The sequence below is a fragment of the Anabrus simplex genome, chromosome 2 (assembly GCF_040414725.1).
Source record: "Anabrus simplex isolate iqAnaSimp1 chromosome 2, ASM4041472v1, whole genome shotgun sequence".
Classification (NCBI taxonomy): domain Eukaryota; kingdom Metazoa; phylum Arthropoda; class Insecta; order Orthoptera; family Tettigoniidae; genus Anabrus; species Anabrus simplex.
Window position 1 is genome coordinate 767,492,596 of NC_090266.1, and position 19,647 is coordinate 767,512,242.

The window sequence follows — 19,647 nt, forward strand, 5'->3', positions numbered from 1 at the left end:
GACTTGTGTAAAGTGTTTGTCTCAGCAGACATACCATTGGCAAAGCCAAACAGGGCAATTTCATCTCTAATCACACAGGTCAAGAGTGAATGTGTCACATCAATATTTCAGATTTTGCTGAAAATAATGTATGTTTAAGTTCCACATGACATATGTCAAACAAATAAAATATTTTCATTTTCTGTTGATTTGTTAAAAGGTTAAAGATCTATCTAAATTAAAGTATTTGTGGAAATGTCTTAATGAAAGCAGAAAAAAAATTGTAATAAAAAACTAAAAGTGATAGAGATCTGAAATTTTTAATAAAAACTTTGTTCACAATACTATCAGACATTATTAACACATACACACTTCTGAGCTTTATTTTCATTCATAATTTGGAAAAATAAAATTAGAAAATTTGTAACTTTTTGCAAACTTCAAAATAGTGTTTTGAAAATATGAAGAGTCATAGGAAGTTAATTGTCTTGAGAAATGATAACACAGAAATGCTACTAACCATCAGCAATGGCATTAATACCTTAACTTCTTAAACTACAAAAATATTTCTTCATAAAAATAAGAGAATCTGAATTTTTTTAATTCTTTAGAAATTATTTTCTCTAAAATCCCCATTCCGAATATTCTAAAAATTGCATGGGTATTGTCTGGTCAGTGTACTTAAGGAACATACAATCAGAGTGGGAAATATTTTTCTGTGCAAAACGAGATATTTTAAGTTAGACCTATCCACAATCAAGGTAAAAAATCCTGGACAATAAAATATTTAAAATGTTTGCTGATTTTGAGTAAATGTAATGCAAAATTGGTATTTCTTAGTCAAAATAACAATGTTTTACAGTGCTACAAGTGAGTGGTAAACAACTTTTGATTTTGTTCAAGCATATTATAACAAAATTAGGTACCGTATAGAAAATGAATGTTAGCTTTATGCATTTTTCTGTTTCTGATAAGTTTTCACAAATTTTTACTCTCTGCTGCCCTGATTTTACTTCTTTATGGCATTCCTTGAATTGGAATTGCCTGCACTGGTTTAGGGTTTGAAATGTAAGGTGATGTATGTAAGACTTTACTGATTGTCCAGAATTTCTTTATAAAAATCCTGAGTGTATATTTCAACTACTCTAGAAGAAGTCTGCTAAAAAAATCACACTGTAACAATCAACACTGCACTGCTGAAGAGTTTTTTTAAAAATCTGCTCCTCACTCAATGAACTTGTGTAGCTGGGCCGAATTTGCATGTGGACGAGGATGATGCAACAAGAGCAACACTTGGGAAATGGGAAATTCACACTGATCAACTGATGATGGCCATTTGAAAGCATTTTCTGGACCATGAGATGTCATAAAGGAGAATGTTACATCTTGCAGCTCATGAGAGACACTAATTATTTGTCCCACCTACCATTGATTTTCATACACACAAGAAATGAAGTTGCTCACAACAAAGTCTCCTAAGGTATATTGAGGTCTCTGCACTTCGCACACAGTAACAGGCTGCATTGCGTGGAGAACTGTTCTTGCAATATATGTGCCACTCCAGGAAGCAACCCAGCAATGACTTGACTGACTGGCTTCATACCACACCACTCTTGTCTCTTTTGTAAATGGAATTCCCCATCTGTACTTTTATTTAGAAATAAGAGTTTAATCTTTTGTTGTAATTTTGATGTGGTCTGTACAAATCCAATAGCATTACTTATAGCATCAACAGCTTCATGCTGCAGATTAAATTTTGCTGCAAGATGTTTACAGAGCCCTCCTATCCCATCACATGCCCTGTGACTGAAAATACTCATTTTCTTGTCTTATTTTCTGTACAGTGTTTTCGAAGCTCATGAAGCTGAAAGCAGTTTTTAAAATGAGATGCAGTTAGTGAATTTCTACTGAAATTAAATAATACAAATGCAGAATGTTGAACACTTTACACACAAAAAACTTGCCCACTCTTGACTGCACCAACTACTAACACAATAACCAAAAAATATACTGTGCAATTCTCATAAGTTTTGTGATGGGGGTTTTCGAGTAAATAATTAGTAAAGAATGATAAAAATGTGATTTTAAAAAAACTATTATTAATGAATATTTACATAATACAGATAGATGGAGCAGAGAAGACATTGTTAATAATTAGAACAGTTGTATGTGGTAAGATAACAGGAAAGTTAGCATTCTGTGACTTTTCAAATTGAAAACAAAACTTTTGACATTAGGAAAAATCTAACATTTTTGTATTTTCTTAAATTTGCAAGTTAGAGGAAAGCCCATTAGTGTGTCAGCTAAGTTTAAACATACTAAAAGGGAGCTTTAAAGTAAAACAAATCTGCCAGGTCTCCAGTACTTTTAGTTTATTCATTCTTTTTTTAGTTCTCTACTGTACTAAGAGTTATTTACAAAATATACTTTTTTCACAGGGCTGTACCATTTTAAAAAATCAAGAGAAGACAAAAAAAATTATTTCTGAACACAAATGATATATTCGTCTAATATATATATTTTTCCAGTTTTTTCCAGGAAAATCTACGGTAAATTTCCCTGTACAATCTGACATGAAATCACTCAACAATAAGAATTTAGTTCAGTTTCCCAGATGAATCAACAATTATGAAGAATTATGTCCTGGGCTTTAAAGGTGATAGGTAAACTAAGGGAAAAGGTTGATGGAAAATATATTTGGTTCTCGTTAGATAAAACAACAGACGTGGATCAAATAACTGTAATTAACTATGTGTTTAGAATTTTGGTAGAGAAAAATAGGAGAGAGACAAATCATATCTACCAACTATGGATGTGATACCTAACAAGAGGGTGAATCATTCAACAGTTGGTGCATTTTTTTTTGGTGGCCATCGCAATTCTTTATGTTCATGTTCTCATGGCCTGCACTGATGCTGCACGTTATATGTGCAACAGTAAACTTGAAATAAAAATATCAGTCTCTTGTAACCACAGCTTTATTCACACCTGGACCAACATGAAGTAAATTCAATGAAGACTTGTGTAAAGTATTTGTTGATTAGATGTTGATTCCCATAGGGAACCTTTTCCCAAATGAGTAAATTTATAATACCATTATAGTTGGTCCATTATTGGCACTGCCGGTGGCTCCAAGTGGCCTCCACAGTATGCACTAGCCATGCGTCTTGGCAGGTGCGCTATTTACCAACTGATGAGCCCAAATTCGCTCAATGGGGCGAAACACTGCCCACCAGAAATGAGTTAGCAGGAAAAATTTATTATGTCCAATAACAGACGAACTATATTGGTATGATAAAGTGTTTGTCTCGGCAAACATACCACTGGTTACGTTAAACAATAAGAACGTAATTCAGTTTCTGGAGGAGTTTTCGAAGGCTACACGTTGCAAGAGTATGTTTTTGAATATAGTTGGTAATGTGCTGCTCCTGCCTTCACCAATTCATACTAGGTGGGAATGTGGCTCAAAGCTGCTGCTTATTAGGCCAATTATTTTTAAGTATTAAAGGAGGTAGTTGAAGGCCTCAGTTCTGAAGGAACTGCTTCTATTAAAGTAGCACAAGCGGTCTTCAGCAAAGATGATGTTCGTGAGCAATATAAATTAATTCATTCCAATTTGATGTGCATACATTTAGCCATCAAGAAATTACAGGAAGAATAACTGTCACTTGACAGTTAGTACCAGAATTGTTGAAGAAGTTGAACGATCCATAATGAACCTAACAAATCAATTTACAAGCCAAAGAAATCGATACTGGAAGTCTCTGATTTTGTTAAGCAGGAGTATGCTCCAATTGTGGCATGTGATGTAGAGAGATTACAAAACCATTTTAAGTGAAAAGAGGCACAAGTTTGTTTTCAAGCACCTGTTGCATTATGCTGTGATTAAGTGTAATTAAGACTTGTGAATTTCACTAAGAAACTGGAGCATTTCATTGTGGTATGGTACGTAAACGGTTTTTATTTTAACAATGCTTGAAGTGTAACATTTATTTTTATGATATAAATTTATTGCTAACCAAAATTAGATGTATGTTTTTCAAATGCATATTTCAACATTCTTAGTGCATATTTTGACACTTATTAGTGCATATTTTGGAATTTTTAAATGTATTAATATCCAAAGCCTGGTTACGTGATTACATGTGTAGTGATTTCCCAGGGGTATTCAGTCAGTGGACATGGCTATGTCTGTTATAAGCCATGATTTATGATATTTCTGGCAAAAGTTTGGGTAAAGTTCACCCTTTCTTAGAAGTCGTCATGATTAAGAACTCTTGTGATGATACAGTATCCGTTGTGTTTCAGATGTGTTAAGATGGACAAGCTTTAAAGAAAAAGAAATGGGAACTTTGGAATTTCTTTGGATTATATTTTCTTGTCAGGTTATTCAAACTTTTATTGCCTATTTGGTCAAAATATCTTTGTACCATTCTGAATTTATTTTGTCTGTTTTATAAGGGGGCCTATTTCATTCTATGAAGAATACTCCCAAATTGCAAATTGCAATACCACTTCAAAAATTTCATTGTCTGTTATGAACAACTCATCAAAAATTTCACTGTTGGCATTACACATGCCACCAAGTATAGTTTTCCTAACATTTGCCACAACCAAACACTGCCAATGGACTGCCAGAGTAGTGTGATTCTCATCACTAATGAACAGTTGGTCAATCACCGAACCACAGTCCTCTTAAACCTGGATGCGCCCGTACTATGCTGGCTGGACAATTAAAAGCACAACAGAAAGTGATTGTTCCACTCTATGTCTGGTGATTTATACCACCAATTTCTCCAGTTTCTTCAATGCTTGATGCTCCTTGTTTGCTACTGCACACAGTCTATACAGCTGGGATTTTGTAGTGGTTTTACCTTTATATTTCCATTTCACAATAAAGTCACCAGTAGTTAGTTAACTTGGAATGCTTGAGAAGGGGGTTGAAATGTTCCTGACATTTGTTACTGCTGCAACAGGTAACAACTAGTCCATGTTCGAAGTTATCGAGGTCCCCTGACCTACCCATTCTTATCAGTACTTGTAATCTTCCCAACAACTACACTGGGTGTCAAATACAGTTGTGCTCAAACGTATTTTGTAGCTAGGTAGTTTCTTGTTAGCACTGTTTATGTATAGGCACAGCAGGCACATGCTGGGGCTGTACCTTAATTAAGACCATCGCTGCTACCTTCCCATTCCTAGCCCTTTCCCATACTTCCGTTGCTGGAGAAAAAAAGCAGAAGGAATATTCTGTTGATCTAAGACAGGTTGGCTTAAATGCCGTAAAATAAGGAAAATGCCATGTAGTGCTGCTAGAGATTTTGGGAGATCCCAACAGCTGGTACATGTATGGAGTCGACGCCAACAACAAGAAAGAAGTGTACATAACAAACCCAGGTTGCGTTGGCCTTGGAAAACAACCACACAGGAAGATAAAATAATTTCAAAGTAATCAGTTGCTGATCCCAAAAAATCTGCAAAGGAAATCAGTAATCTTTAAAAACATGAAAATTGGAATTTATCTCAATAAAGTCCACACTTCTCTTTAAACAGAATTTACATAAACGTTTGTACATTTCTAAATATTCTGACAAGGGAGTTAGCACAACTTGTGACCGCAATTGCAAAAACTTTCTGCTTTGTATTTAAGGGTTTTACATGTACATTACAAATATGCGCACAATATGTGCCATCGACAATTACACTGCACTTTACAATCATGCGCATGTTCAGGCACCGAGTTCAAAATATGGGTTGTTGGTAGCTCTTGGCAAAAGATTACGAGGAAGAGCATGTCCACAGAGCATAAAGTGCCGAAAACAGAGTTGCTTATCACAGTAGGAACACTTCATGAATGCTTGCAATAAGCAGTCTTCCGAGTCACACTGCTTTTGAACATCAAAAATATGTTCGGGTGGTGATTGAAACCTCTCTGGTCTGAAGTCATCATATCCAACTACAGTCCAGGAGTACTGAACAAAGTCAGCGAAGACTGGAGAACAGAACTGATTGTCTAGAATGCACAACAGCAACGAAATGGAATCCCTCAACGATGGTGTGAACTGATAGTCGTTAAGGATAATGTGATCTTCAATCCGCTTCAGCACCGCCTTGAACTGTCAGAAGAATAGCACATCAAGCGGCTGAATGTAAGGTGTACACACAGGAGGGATGGTCTTGACTGTATACACCATATTTTGAGGTCTGACAGCATCGATATGCGTTCTGTCATGATATGTTCCGAGGGAATCAACCAGAAGAAGAGACTCTTGTGCTGCATATGGGAAGTAGACATTTTGAAAGAATTGCGTCATGATTTGTTTCGTGATTAGGCCGAACTTTGAAGGAACTTGAACCGGATTTGTGGTTTCAGCATGTGTTGCGCTACTCGCACTCCAAACTGATCATTAGGTTCCTGGTAAATAACCAGCAATGTGGGAACACGTATCCACTTGCCGAAGTAACAGGTTGGATGGTGTAAGAATGAGTTGTTTCGTGATCACTCCGCATCGAACTTCTTACCGACTTCTCTCCCATGTAATGCAGAGTTCGCGATGAGTGAAGTTCTTTTTGTATACCATTTTTTTTTTTTTTGCTAGTTGCTTTACGTCGCACCGACACAGATATGTCTTATGGCGACGATGGGACAGGAAGGGGTTAGGAGTGGGAAGGAAGCGGCCGTGGCTTAATTAAGGTACAGCCCCAGCATTTGCCTAGTGTGAAAATGGGAAACCACGGAAAACCATTTTCAGGGCTGCCGACAGTGGGATTCGAACCTACTATCTCCCGAATACTGGATACTGGCCACACTTAAGCGACTGCAGCTATCGAGCTCGGTATATACCACTTTGATCAGTATTTTAAATCTGTGTACGTTCCATGGTATTCATTAATTACATTACCTCTTTGCGAAACTCGTCACATTGTTCCTTCATGTCACCATCTGTATTCCAGGCTTTAGTGGTTACACATTTTGTTATTGCCCGTGAACCAAGATGGTGTCCCTGTTTAAACCATGCAACCCATCCATGGATAGATCCCGTGAATCGAGTCAGTTCTATTTCTCGAGCCTTTTCTAAAACCCAAGCACGAATATACCTGTTGTGAACATTAGCACCTAGAACAGTTCTCGCCACCCTGAATTTTTCAGCTACATAATCGTCAAGCAGGGGAAGTTTTCAGCGCTGGCCTAGCTTCCCTTTTTCTACTACGTGACATAAATATCGTAGATGATGTACGTCTTGCACCGTACGATATCGTTTCTGTACTGTATTGCAGCTTAATCGTTTAGTTTTCCCAGAATCTTGGAATGAAATTATCTCCTTTGCCTTTTCAAAAGATACAGCATCCCACCTCTTCCTCTCCGGTGGGCTTGGCAGAAATCAGATCAAAAATTAGATGTATGGCTTTTCAGGCATTTGCTCTATTAACCAGCCATACATCTAATTTTTGATCTGATTTTTGATATGCTCTATTGGTGGAAAAATATCTAATTCTCTCCATGGGAACTTAGAATTTCCATTCGGGCTTGGCAGATACGCAGACAATGGGCTTCCATCACATTTTATTAACGACTCTTGCTCACAGTTAGGTTCTGGATCATCCATAATGTTTCCACAATCAGATATGTCTTCCTCTGAGTATTCATATTCTTGAATATAATCTATTGTATTTCCTTGATGTATATTATTACCATTGTGTGCCACTGTTTCTTTTATCACATTGATTATGCATGCAGCTGCATTTCTCTCACTTTACATGTTATTATTTCTCTCACTTACCGTAATTTCCCTGGATCTTCGTTTGTGTTTGTAATGGCTAACAATTATACTAACTATATTGGCAGTATTCATTATCACGCGTTTACGGTGACAGTGACTCGCTACGAAATTGGAAACACCACAAACAGAAGGAACTTTATGAACGGTCAAAGCAGATACAACACAGACAGAGGTCCCTATTATACTACCTTCCTTGCTCTTATGCGGAATGTCTGTCTGGTTCCCCTAGATGTCGCATTGGCAACTGTGTCGGGTGACCTTGGACCCAGCGCAGCATGTCGACCATAGCATAAACGTAAAATAACTAAAGTAGCTAGAGAAAATGTTTACGGTGTCTAAAGTTACTAAAGCCACGATATCATGTTAGATATGGTCCACTTGGAGCGGAATAGCGAATCTTCGTAACTTACAGTGTAATTGGCAATGGGACTTAAGTTATACAGTGTTGTAATCAGCACCTCACACATACTCATACGAACCACAAATCACCTGCAATTGCGATCGCAAGTTGTGCTAATTCTCTTGTGAGAGTAATCTGATAGAATCTGATGATGTAATTTCAGAACAAAACATGTCATTCTATTTTAATTAAGTTGTTTGTTTTTCAGGTATAATACTGTTAACATATGTTTTCTTTTTCAGGTAGTTCATAAATTTATTTATTCAAAATTAGTTTTGTCAGACTTAAGAAATGAACAGTTATAAAAAAATTCTTAAAAAATTCTCAATGTCAAAAGGTTTGAAAATAATGAAGTGAAAGAATAGGATATGAGGCCCTTCAAAGGGTTGGTAGCAGGCCTATAGGACTGATGGATACAGACGCTGATTATGAGATTAACAAGTGTTTGGACATCAGTGGTAACTACGGTGATCAACCATCCCGCATTTGAAGATGTTTTTAAAAATGTCCCGCGCAGGACGTCATTTGTCCCACAAATCTCTCTTTTTTTCTATCTGAACTAATTTTCGTGCTATTGTCATTGGTACAAATGTTCCACAATATTATAATGACTGTATATGCATATAGAGTCGCTATTCACAATAAGAAACAGCCTGATCTTTGAATGAGCAAAGAAGCAGATTACAGCATATTTGAAGAAGTGTTCTGCATTTACTGAATGACAAAGATATTTTGGCTTGTGCAAGAAGTGCCAATGAATACAGTCTCGAGGAAAATAAATTATGCAAAGGTTTAATTATACTGAAGTTTTCAGTATTTCTATACTTAGTAGTTATAACTACAGGTTGAAATTTAGAACAAGTGCTACTAGAAAGTATTTCATGTAACTGATTTAACTAAGAAGTGCCACAAACATGTACTTTCACTTCTATTTGCAATTTTAAAAAAAACTTGTGATAACATTTATGCTATAAAATGTTAAATTCTTATTTATTATTTTAGAATTTGTTGACTTTTGAATGTTTTCATTTAGATGAAGGATCTTCAACCCACAGACTGGAAAAGAAAATTGTACAATAAAGATCAGCGAAATGCATTTTGCTATGTTTTTACTACAGTAAAAGTAATCTTGGTAAAAAAAGAGAAAAAGGAGGAAAAAGTCAACAAATTGCTTTTGAAAATGCTAAAATGTTTGTTGTTTTAAAAATAGAGCTAAAAATGTAGCTATCGCCCAAAATTGTATAACCCCAGTGGTAACTGTGTATAAATTTATCTTAAAAGTAAATCTCAGTGCTAGTCTTGTAGTTGAATATTTTAATTCTTGTGGGATACTGTATCTTTATTTTACGAACACACCTCATGTGTATAAGAGTAACAATGTAACTCATAAAGCACAGCACAAATGCATAACTTAACCAGTTTTAACATGGACTAATTTTATTAAGAATGATATCCTAACTTTCTCTAGAAGAAATAAGAAGGTTAAACTACGACATGCTATTAGCAAAAGATGAAAATAATTTCTTAATCTTACTTGTCATAAGAAAAGATGCCCATCTGGCCAATCTGAAGACCAGCTGTTTAAGTTGACAACCAAAAGGTATCACAGGGTTACGAAGAGTAAGGCCTCCTTTTTCCATCAGTTCTCTCTCGTATGCACTAGTATAGGACAGTTGTTCAGTACTACAATCTGATACACTAACTGCCCATGAAGGATTGGATAACAGAACAATTTTTAAATTTTTGAAACTCTCTCTGGCCTCGGAAGGTCCCTGAAACATCAAATGTCAAATCAATAGATCTTCAATACCACTAAAATACAAATGATAAATAACATAAAAATTATAATCAAAACAGGGTAACACTATAGATTACCAATGAAATTTTACTTTATTGGTTCAAAGGTGAATTTTAATGTACACCGTATATATGCAAAAGATCTAATCACTGGGTAGTATAACACAACATACAGGATGTATCCATGATGATGTTTCAAACTTTCAGGGATGATGGAGGATGGCAAATGGATCAATTTGAGATAAGGAGCCATATTCCAGAAAAGATTGAGTCAAAAATTAAGAAAAATTCTACTCTTCTGCTCATCGGGATTGTCTCTCCCTATTGTACCCTTAGCACATGTAGTGTACAGTACATTCGGAGGTATCAGGCCAATTCTTGCTTTAACTTTTGACTGCCGGCTGCAGTGGTGTAGTGGATATGGAATTGGTCTACTAATTTCAAGTTAAAGGGTTCAAACCCGACTGATGTCGGTGACTTTTAAGGGTTTTTAAAAGTAACAACACCATGTCATTGGCTTCCGGCACATTAAAAAACAACTGCGGGTCTAAATTCTGACACCCCGGCACCTGATAAGAATGAACGGACATTGAACAACTTGGATTATTAATAACTTTTGACTCGAACGTTTGCGGACTACGGTTCCTTAACTCAAACTGATCCATTTTCTGTCCTCCATCATCCCTGAAAGTCTGTAACATCACGGATACACCATGCATATAAGTACTTTTCCTTTTACACAGTCTTCTGTTTTTAAATTTTCTGTCTGAGACAATCGGTTGTAAAAGAAGCTGGATGAAAATAAGTCCTCCTTGACAGGACACCACATAAAGTTGTTTGAAGATTAAGTAGTTCATAAAATTTGTGAATTTTGATGTTGAAGATGTTGTTGTTTGAGTCATCAGTCCATAGACTGGTTTGATGCAGCTCTCCATGCCACCCTATCCTGTGCTAACCTTTTCATTTCTACGTAACTATTGCATCCTACATCTGCTCTAATCTGTTTGTCATATTCATACCTTGGTCTACCCCTACCGTTCTTGCCACCTACACTTCCTTCAAAAACCAACTGAACAAGTCCTGGGTGTCTTAAGATGTGTCCTATCATTCTATATCTTCTTCTCGTCAAATTTAGCCAAATCGATCTCCTCTCACCAATTCGATTCAGTATCTCTTCATTCATGATTCGATCTATCCATCTCACCTTCAGCATTCTTCTATAACACCACATTTCAAAAGCTTCTATTCTCTTTCTTTCTGAGCTAGTTATCGTCCATGTTTCACTTCCATACAATGCCACGCTCCACACAAAAGTCTTCAAAAACATCTTTCTAATTCCGATATCAATGTCTGAAGTGAGCAAATTTCTTTTCTTAAGAAAGCTCTTCCTTGCTTGTGCTAGTCTGCATTTTATGTCCTCCTTACTTCTGCCATCGTTGGTTATTTTACTACCCAAGTAACAATATTCATCTACTTCCTTTAAGACTTCGTTTCCTAATCTAATATTTCCTATATCACCTGCCTTCGTTCGACTGCACTCCATTACTTTTGTTTTGGACTTATTTATTTTCATCTTGTACTCCTTACCTAAGACTTCATCCATACCATTCAGCAACTTCTCGAGATCTTCTGCAGTCTCAGATAAAATAACAATATCATCGGCAAATCTCAAGGTTTTGATTTCCTCTCCTTGGACTGTGATTCCCTTTCCAAATTTCTCTTTGATTTCCTTTACTGCCTGTTCTATGTAAACATTGAAAAGGAGAGGGGACAAACTGCAGCCTTGCCTCACTCCTTTCTGGATTGCTGCTTCTTTTTCAAAGCCCTCGATTCTTATCACTGCAGACTGATTTTTATACAGGTTGTAGATAATTCTTCGTTCTCGGTATCTGATCCCTATCATCTTCAGAATCATAAATAGCCTGGTCCAATCAACATTATCGAATGCCTTTTCTAGATCTACGAATGCCATGTACGTGGGCTTGTCCTTCTTGATTCGATCCTCTAAGATCAGACGTAAAGTCAGGATTGCTTCACGTGTTCCTACATTTCTTCTGAAGCCAAATTGATCTTCCCCCAACTCAGCTTCAACTTGTTTTTCCATTCTTCTGTAAATAATACGTGTTAAAATTTTGCAGGCATGAGATACTAAACTAATAGTGCGGTAGTTTTCACACCTGTCAGCACCGGCTTTCTTGGGAATAGGTATAACAACATTCTGCCGAAAATCGGATGGGACTTCTCCTGTCTCATACATCTTGCACACTAAATGAAATAACCTTACCATGCTGGTTTCTCCTAAGGCAGTCAGTAATTCAGAGGGATTATCATCAATTCCAGGTGCCTTGTTCCTATTTAGGTCACTCACAGCTCTGTCAAACTCTGACCTCAAAATTGGGTCTCCCATTTCATCAGCATCAACAGCCTCTTCATGTTCCAGAACGAAATTATCTACATCGTTACCTTGATACAACTGTTGGATATGCTCCTGCGATCTTTCTGCTTTGTCTTCTTTCCTTAGAAGTGGCTTTCCATCTGAGCTCTTAATATTCATGCACCTAGATTTCCTTTCTCCAAAGGTTTCCTTGATTTTCCTGTATGCAGCATCTACCTTTCCCAGGACCATACAGCCTTCAACATCCTTGCACTTCTCCTTCAGCCATTCTTCCTTAGCTACCTTGCACTTTCTATCCACTTGATTCTTTAATCGCCTGTATTCTTTTCTGCCCTCTTCATTTCTAGCATTCTTGTATTTTCGTCGTTCATCAATCAGGTCTAGTATCTCCTGAGTTATCCACTGATTCTTAGTTGATCTTTTCTTTCTTCCTAACATTTCTTCAGCAGCCCTACTGACTTCATTTTTCATGACTCTCCACTCTTCCTCTACTGTGTTTCTTTCGGCCTTTTCATTTAGTCCTTGTGCAACATGTTCCTTGAAACGATCCATCACACTCTTTTCTTTCAACTTGTCTAGATCCCATCTTTTTGCATTCTTTCCTTTCTTCAATTTCTTCAACTTCAGATGGCATTTCATGACCAACAAGTTGTGGTCAGAGTCCACGTCTGCTCCTGGGAAAGTTTTGCAATCCAACACCTGGTTTCTGAATCTCTGCCTAATCATAATGAAGTCTATTTGATACCTTCCAGTGTCTCCAGGTCTCGTCCACGTATACAGCCGTCGTTTGTGGTGTTTGAACCAAGTATTGGCGAGGACTAAATTATGGTCAGTGCAGAATTCAACCAGCCGACTTCCTCTTTCGTTCCTTTGTCCCAATCCAAATTCTCCTACTGTGCTACCTTCTCTTCCTTGGCCTACCACTGCGTTCCAGTCTCCCATCACAATTAGATTCTCGTCACCTTTGACATATTGTATTAAATCTTCTATCTCCTCATATATTCTTTCAATTTCTTCATCATCCGCTGAACTAGTAGGCATATAGACCTGCACTATTGTGGTGGGCATTGGTTTGGTGTCTATCTTGGCGACAATAATTCTTTCACTATGCTGGTCGTAGTAGCTTATCCGCTGCCCTATTTTCTTATTCATTATTAAACCAACTCCTGCATTACCCCTGTTTGATTTCGTGTTGATAATTTGGTAGTCGCCTGACCAAAAATCCTGTTCTTCCTGCCAACGTACTTCACTTATACCAACTACATCTAACTTTAGCCTATCCATCTCCCTTTTCAGATTCTCTAACCTACCACAACGATTCCAACTCCTAACATTCCACGCTCCGACTCGCAGAAAGTCAGTATCCATCTTCCTGATGATCGCCCCCTCTCGTGTAGTCCCCACCCGGAGATCCGAATGGGGGACTAGTTTACCTCCGGAATATTTTACCCGGGAGGAAGCCATCATCAGTACATCTTTCATACAGAGAGAGCTGCATGTCCTCGGGAGGTGGTTACGGCTGTAGTTTCCCGTTGCTTTCAGCCGTGTAGCAGTATCAACACAGCTAAGCCATGTTGAGTATTATTACAAGGCCGTATCAGTCAATCATCTAGACTGCCGCCCTTGCAACAACCGAAAGGCTGCTACCCCCCTTTCGATGAACCATTCGTTAGTCTGGTCTCTCAACAGATACCCATCCGATATGGTTGCACCTGCGGCTCGGCTATCTGCATCATTGGGACACGCAAGCCTCCCCACCGCGGCAAGGTCACATGGTTCGCAGAGGAGGACGTTGAAGATATTTCGTGATAAACAGAGGCCAAATGACATGTTAGATAAAAGGTTAGATAAAAACTGTTACAAGCCAACATATAGCAATTTTTGACATAGAATATGTCTATACTTTCAAAATTGAACTTGGACGGGTTACTGTTATAATTGGGACACTTTTATAATCAAAATAATTTCTAGACAGCACATGCGACGACAGTGTTCAATATCCCATTTTAAAGAGGATGGCCCAATAAACCTAGCAACAAGAGCCTGACCTTGGCATGATGTCATTGGGTGATGCAACAGTGCTGCCATCTTGAAGCATGAAAATTGCCATGTTGTACAGGTAACAAATAGTGAAGCTCTGGATTCTGATGTTGCAGCACATCGTGCAAGGTGAAGTATGATTCATCTCAGTTGGTTCTACATATGTATGGCAAAAAAGAATGAGAAAATTGTGGTGTGAAGATCAAAAAATGCCTTCCTTTCGTAAAATATTGCAACATATGGACAAAAAATTGTTTTGAAATTACTGGTATGGAAAACGCACGAATAGAGCAGTTTTTGAGAATAAAAAAATCAAAATGACCAAACTCGTGCGTTAAGAGCGTTTGAAAGCTAAGGTGACTGAGCGCTGTGAGAAGGCTTCTGCGCTATCGGAGCCCCAGCCGAGCACATCTACCGCCCCACATGTATGTTTCATGATAATGATGCTTGCTGTTTAAAGGGGCCTAACATCTTGGTCATTGGCCCCTAATGATAAGAAATGAGACAAAATACAATGCCAATTTAAAAGTCCAAATTCATCCACTGACCAGAATTCAAAATGTGATGATGAAGAATGAATGGATGAATATGAATTTAAAACAATCAGTGGATCCGACCAGCAATGCCTCACCTTCCCAGAAACTATACTACTGACCAAGGGACTGCTTCCAAAGCACAATCCTGAATCGATGATGCTTGTTGTCTAAAGGGTTAAAAATCCAGGACAACGGTCCGTCATAATAGTACTTTTATTATTACAAGATATTAGAATCATTCCGTATTGACGGTTTAAATCTTACAAAATTGAAAAAAATGAGTGTATCCTCCTAATTCAATATATCATATTAACATGTTTCGGCTCATTTGAGTTATCTTCAGTGCAAAATGGGGGGGGTTTGAAATAATTTACATAATACAAGTTAAAAAATGCCAAAACACGTAATGAAGGAACAAATGAAAAAAACAAAAAGAGAGCCTAGACGGAAAAAAATGAGCACAATATACAATATTTACATCATTATGTGGAGCAAAAAACAACTCACTGTGACAAAATTCAGTGAAACAGGTGTTAATACAAAACAATAATTGAAACTAAAAACTGTGTTAATCTAAGAAGAAAAGAAATGAAAATAAATGATACAGATGGAAATGAACAATAAGTGCACATAGTGAGGTTGCGGACCTCATACTTTACAAAATATTGGTTTTGTAACAATAACAAAACAGGTTGAGATCACTGTCGAAAGTTCAGGCAGAAAATCTATCTTTGCCCATCACATCAAATTGTCTAGGAGGGGAGCAGGAGCGAAAAAGTTTGAGAAACCAAGCCTGATATAATGTGCAGGTGAAAAGCCTGTGACAAGGAAAAACACTGATGAAATTTAAAGCTTTAGAACAGCAGCATTCTCAATATCTTCTCAATCTAGCGGTCCCTTTCTTGATTATCGTTTCGTAATGTTGGCTGGTTGGTTTGCCTTATTATAAAAGGTAGGAAGGGCCGCAACATAAAATTGAGAAGCTGTGTTAGGGAGATGACAGATGCATTTTAAACTGTAAGTGATCAAGTGGAATCCGTTAATGAAATTCCAATCTGTAATGGAAAAAAAATGACGTTGTATGAGAAAGTTGGACTGATAAGTAAAAAGTGTGGAATGGGTGAGATTCCAAATACCAATTTTCTCATCTGTAACATCTTCAGGTTTTAAGATGTAAGTATCCTCATAAAAAACAATTCTAATTTTTTTCACTTCTATTCACCCCCTTTTAAGTGCCTTCTATGAAAACAAAAACGTACAGGCTCCTGTATTTTTATTTTTGCTATTTGCTTTACGTCACACCGACACAGATAGGCCGTATGGCGATGATGGGACAGAAAAGGCCTAGGTATGGCAAGGAAGCGGTCGTGGCCCTAATTAAGGTACAGCCCCAGCATTTGCCTGGTGTGAAAATGGGAAACCACAGAAAACAATCTTCAGGTCTGCCGACAGTTGGGTTCGAACCCACTATCTCCCGGATGCGAGCTCACAGCTGTGCGCTCCTAACCGCACGGCCAACTCGCCCGGTCCTCTATTTTTAAAGGACCTTCCAAATATCAAGTTTCTTGTCTCTATCATGTGAAGTTTAAAAATTTTAAAAATTCACCCGCTTTTCCAATTCTTTTCAGCCCTGGAACTGGATTTTCCAAAAACCTAAAAAAATATGTGTTTCATTATTTTTAAAGAAGATTCCAAATACCAGCTTTCATATCTATACGTCTGTAACACCTTCAGTTTTTGAGATAAATGTATACTGAAAATTAACCTCCCTTTTCACCCCCTTAGTGATGAAATATACAAAAATCCTCTCTTAGCGAGCACCTACATGTTTATATGAATGTATCCCCAAAATTTCATTTCTTTATGTCCAGTAGTTTTGGCTCGGCGATGATGAATAAGTCAGTCAAGACAAGTTATTATATATATAGATGAAGCAAGCATGAAATCCAAGAGAAGTAAAGATTTTCAAAACACTCGCCACAATCACATGTCCCGTGCAAGCTCTCAGCTTTCCTCCAATTGGAAGACTGCATCTCACAGAAGACCAGGTGAAACACCTAAATATCATCACTAGAAGAATCTTCTAGAACTCAGATCAGCTGAAAGAAGTGTGAACACGATGTTGATGGGAAAGTGTTGAGATGTTCATTTGTTTCCAATATGGATCACTGAAGAACCACTTAAAATACCAGCACTTAAAGAATCTTCTAGAACTCAGCTCAGCTGAAACAAGTATGAACAGAATGACGTCAATGGGAAAGAGTTGAGATATTCATTTGTTTCCAACATGGTGGAAACAAACATGGAGGAAAAATAAAAAATGCCTAATGTGGGGCTGAGGGATGTGGAATGGTGGGTGATTACTGGAGGGAAAGAAGTGGGTTTAGAGTACTTAATTTATTTTTATTGAAAATAGGAATTAATAGATCAAAGAAAGAGTTTGTTTTCTCAGATATTCCATTAAGGTTGAAATTGGGATTAAAGAATTGGTCCAGGTGGATGAAGCAAAATTCTCAAAGATATTGAGTATTGAATAGGTGGAAACCTTTAACTTTTGTTTTACACTATTTTGCCATCGGGTGAAAACTTTATACTGACTGACATACTGCTCAGCTTTGCCTTATCATAAATACAACATGTCATATAATGTTCTTTGTATGATCTTTGGTTAGAAACATCACACCTTTGTCACTCACAAAGGTAACAGATAGACCGACATGTTTTCAAGATTTTTAGATCGTGATCGATATTTGTGAATTTATGGTTTGAATCCATCATACGTTTTCCCATAGCTGGAATCTATTATATTAAAATGAATTTACATGTTCTAAGTACCTAGTGTCAAAGTTTTTACCTGTTTGGCCGATATACGAGGATTGAGGCAAAAGTCATGGCAACTATTTTTTTTTGTAGATATGTGAACGGATCACAAACGTATATGTGTCGTGTGGAAGTTCTGCAGGCATAGTGTGTATGCAGAACAGCAGATGACTCTGTGATAGCTGGTAGTAGCGTAGTGAGGGCTGTGAAATCAGTCAGTTGGTGAGTGTCGTGCGAGATGGAAGTAACCTGTGTTGAGCAGCGCGCTTACATCAAAATAGCCATTATCTGAGGGAGTAATGCGTTGGAATGTGGCAGTGAATTAATGGAAGCCCTTGGGAATAATGCCCTACCATACCGTACAGTAGCACGGTGGGTAGAAAAGTTTCAGCAAGGACGTGTGTCAACCAGTGATGAGCAACGTTCAGGACGACCTGTCAGTGTGCGGACCGACATGGCATGTGCCGCCATCGAGCAGCTCCTGGATGAAGACAGACGATGGACGCTACTGGAGTTAGAGAGGGCAAGTGGCATCGAGAAACACACCGTCCACAGAATATTGCATAATGAGCTGCAACTACGCAAAATCGCATTGCGGTGGGTACCGCATGCACTGACGGAAGTTCAAAAGGTGGGCACGCTATGCAATATGCTCCGACCACCTTGCACGCTGGCAACAGGACGGTGATCAATTCTTGTCACGAATAATCGCCATCGATGAATTCTGGGCCGGGGCATACGAATCAGAACTGAAACGTCAGTCTGCAGAGTGGCGACATGCTGGATCATCCAGGACGCAGAAGGTCCGTCAGAATCCTTCCCCAGTCAAACTGATGGTAATCGTCTCATATGATGTCAGGGGTGTCATTGTTTGCCACTTCGTTCCACATGGCAGAACAGTGACCGCACAGTACTCCAGGGAATTCCTGGTGCGACAGGTACGACGTAGAGTTTGGGAGAAACGTCCGGATCTTATGGACAGTGCAATAATCCTGCACGACTATGCAAAACCACATAAAGCAGAGTGTGTAAGGTAGCTACTGCGACGTTGGGGATGGGAAGAATTGGAGCACCCACCATACTCTCCTGACATTTTGCCCTGTGACTTTGATCTCGTTCGAAAGATTAAGGAACCACTATGTGGTAGGCGGTTTGCAACACGAGAGGACATTGCTAATGCTGTGTGCCAACAAGGTGACCTGATTTACACATGGTGCGGCAAATGCTGGGGCAGATGGTATTCAGCACCTCCCACATCATTGGCAGCATGTGGTGTCAGTAGCAGGGGACTACTTTAAGGGTCTTTAGGCCCAGGTTTGTCATGTCAACTTTATGTGTACTGTGTTGTCATTCTTTTGCACCAGGAAGGCCATATTACCCTGTATACTACAATAATAAATTAGTGTGTTACAATATTTCAGAGCTATTCATTGTCCACACATGTAGTTAACACCTTGTCCTTTCGACTGTATATGTCACATTTTCCAACCGGACTGGTATCTTCAAAAAGAAAAATAGTTGCCATGACTTTTGCCCCAACCCTCGTATATTGAATGTGATCGATCATCTGTGGTATCGATTCCTTGCTACATGTACTAGCAAGCTCTCTCAGAGACATTTGGAGTTAATGTTGGATTTGATTAGTAATACCTGTCGACTGACGTACTGAAACAAAATTCAAAACGAAATAGGAGAATATGTTTTCATAATAAATGAATAAATAACGTGGCCAATAGTAGTTGGCAACTTTTTAGAAATCAAGGCTGAAGTAAACAATAGTTCAATTTCAATGCTAGGTACTGGCATTAAGTAGGAATGTGATACACCCTATGATACGGTAGTGTGCACCGCTGCATTGCATCTGGTTAAATTTCAGAAGGGCTATTCCCTTGGAAATTT

The 19,647-nt window shown here is 38.1% G+C and overlaps 1 protein-coding gene across 1 annotated transcript in view; it reads right to left on the reverse strand.

Moving 5' to 3' along the window:
• MAN1 (LEM domain-containing inner nuclear membrane protein MAN1) overlaps nt 1-19,647 on the reverse strand; it is a 245,323-nt gene that overhangs the window by 107,243 nt on the left and 118,433 nt on the right. Inside the window, exon 3 of the mRNA XM_067140044.2 lies at nt 9,695-9,932. Within this exon, the coding sequence (XP_066996145.2) occupies nt 9,695-9,932 (238 nt within the window). The remainder of the gene's footprint in view (nt 1-9,694; nt 9,933-19,647) is intronic.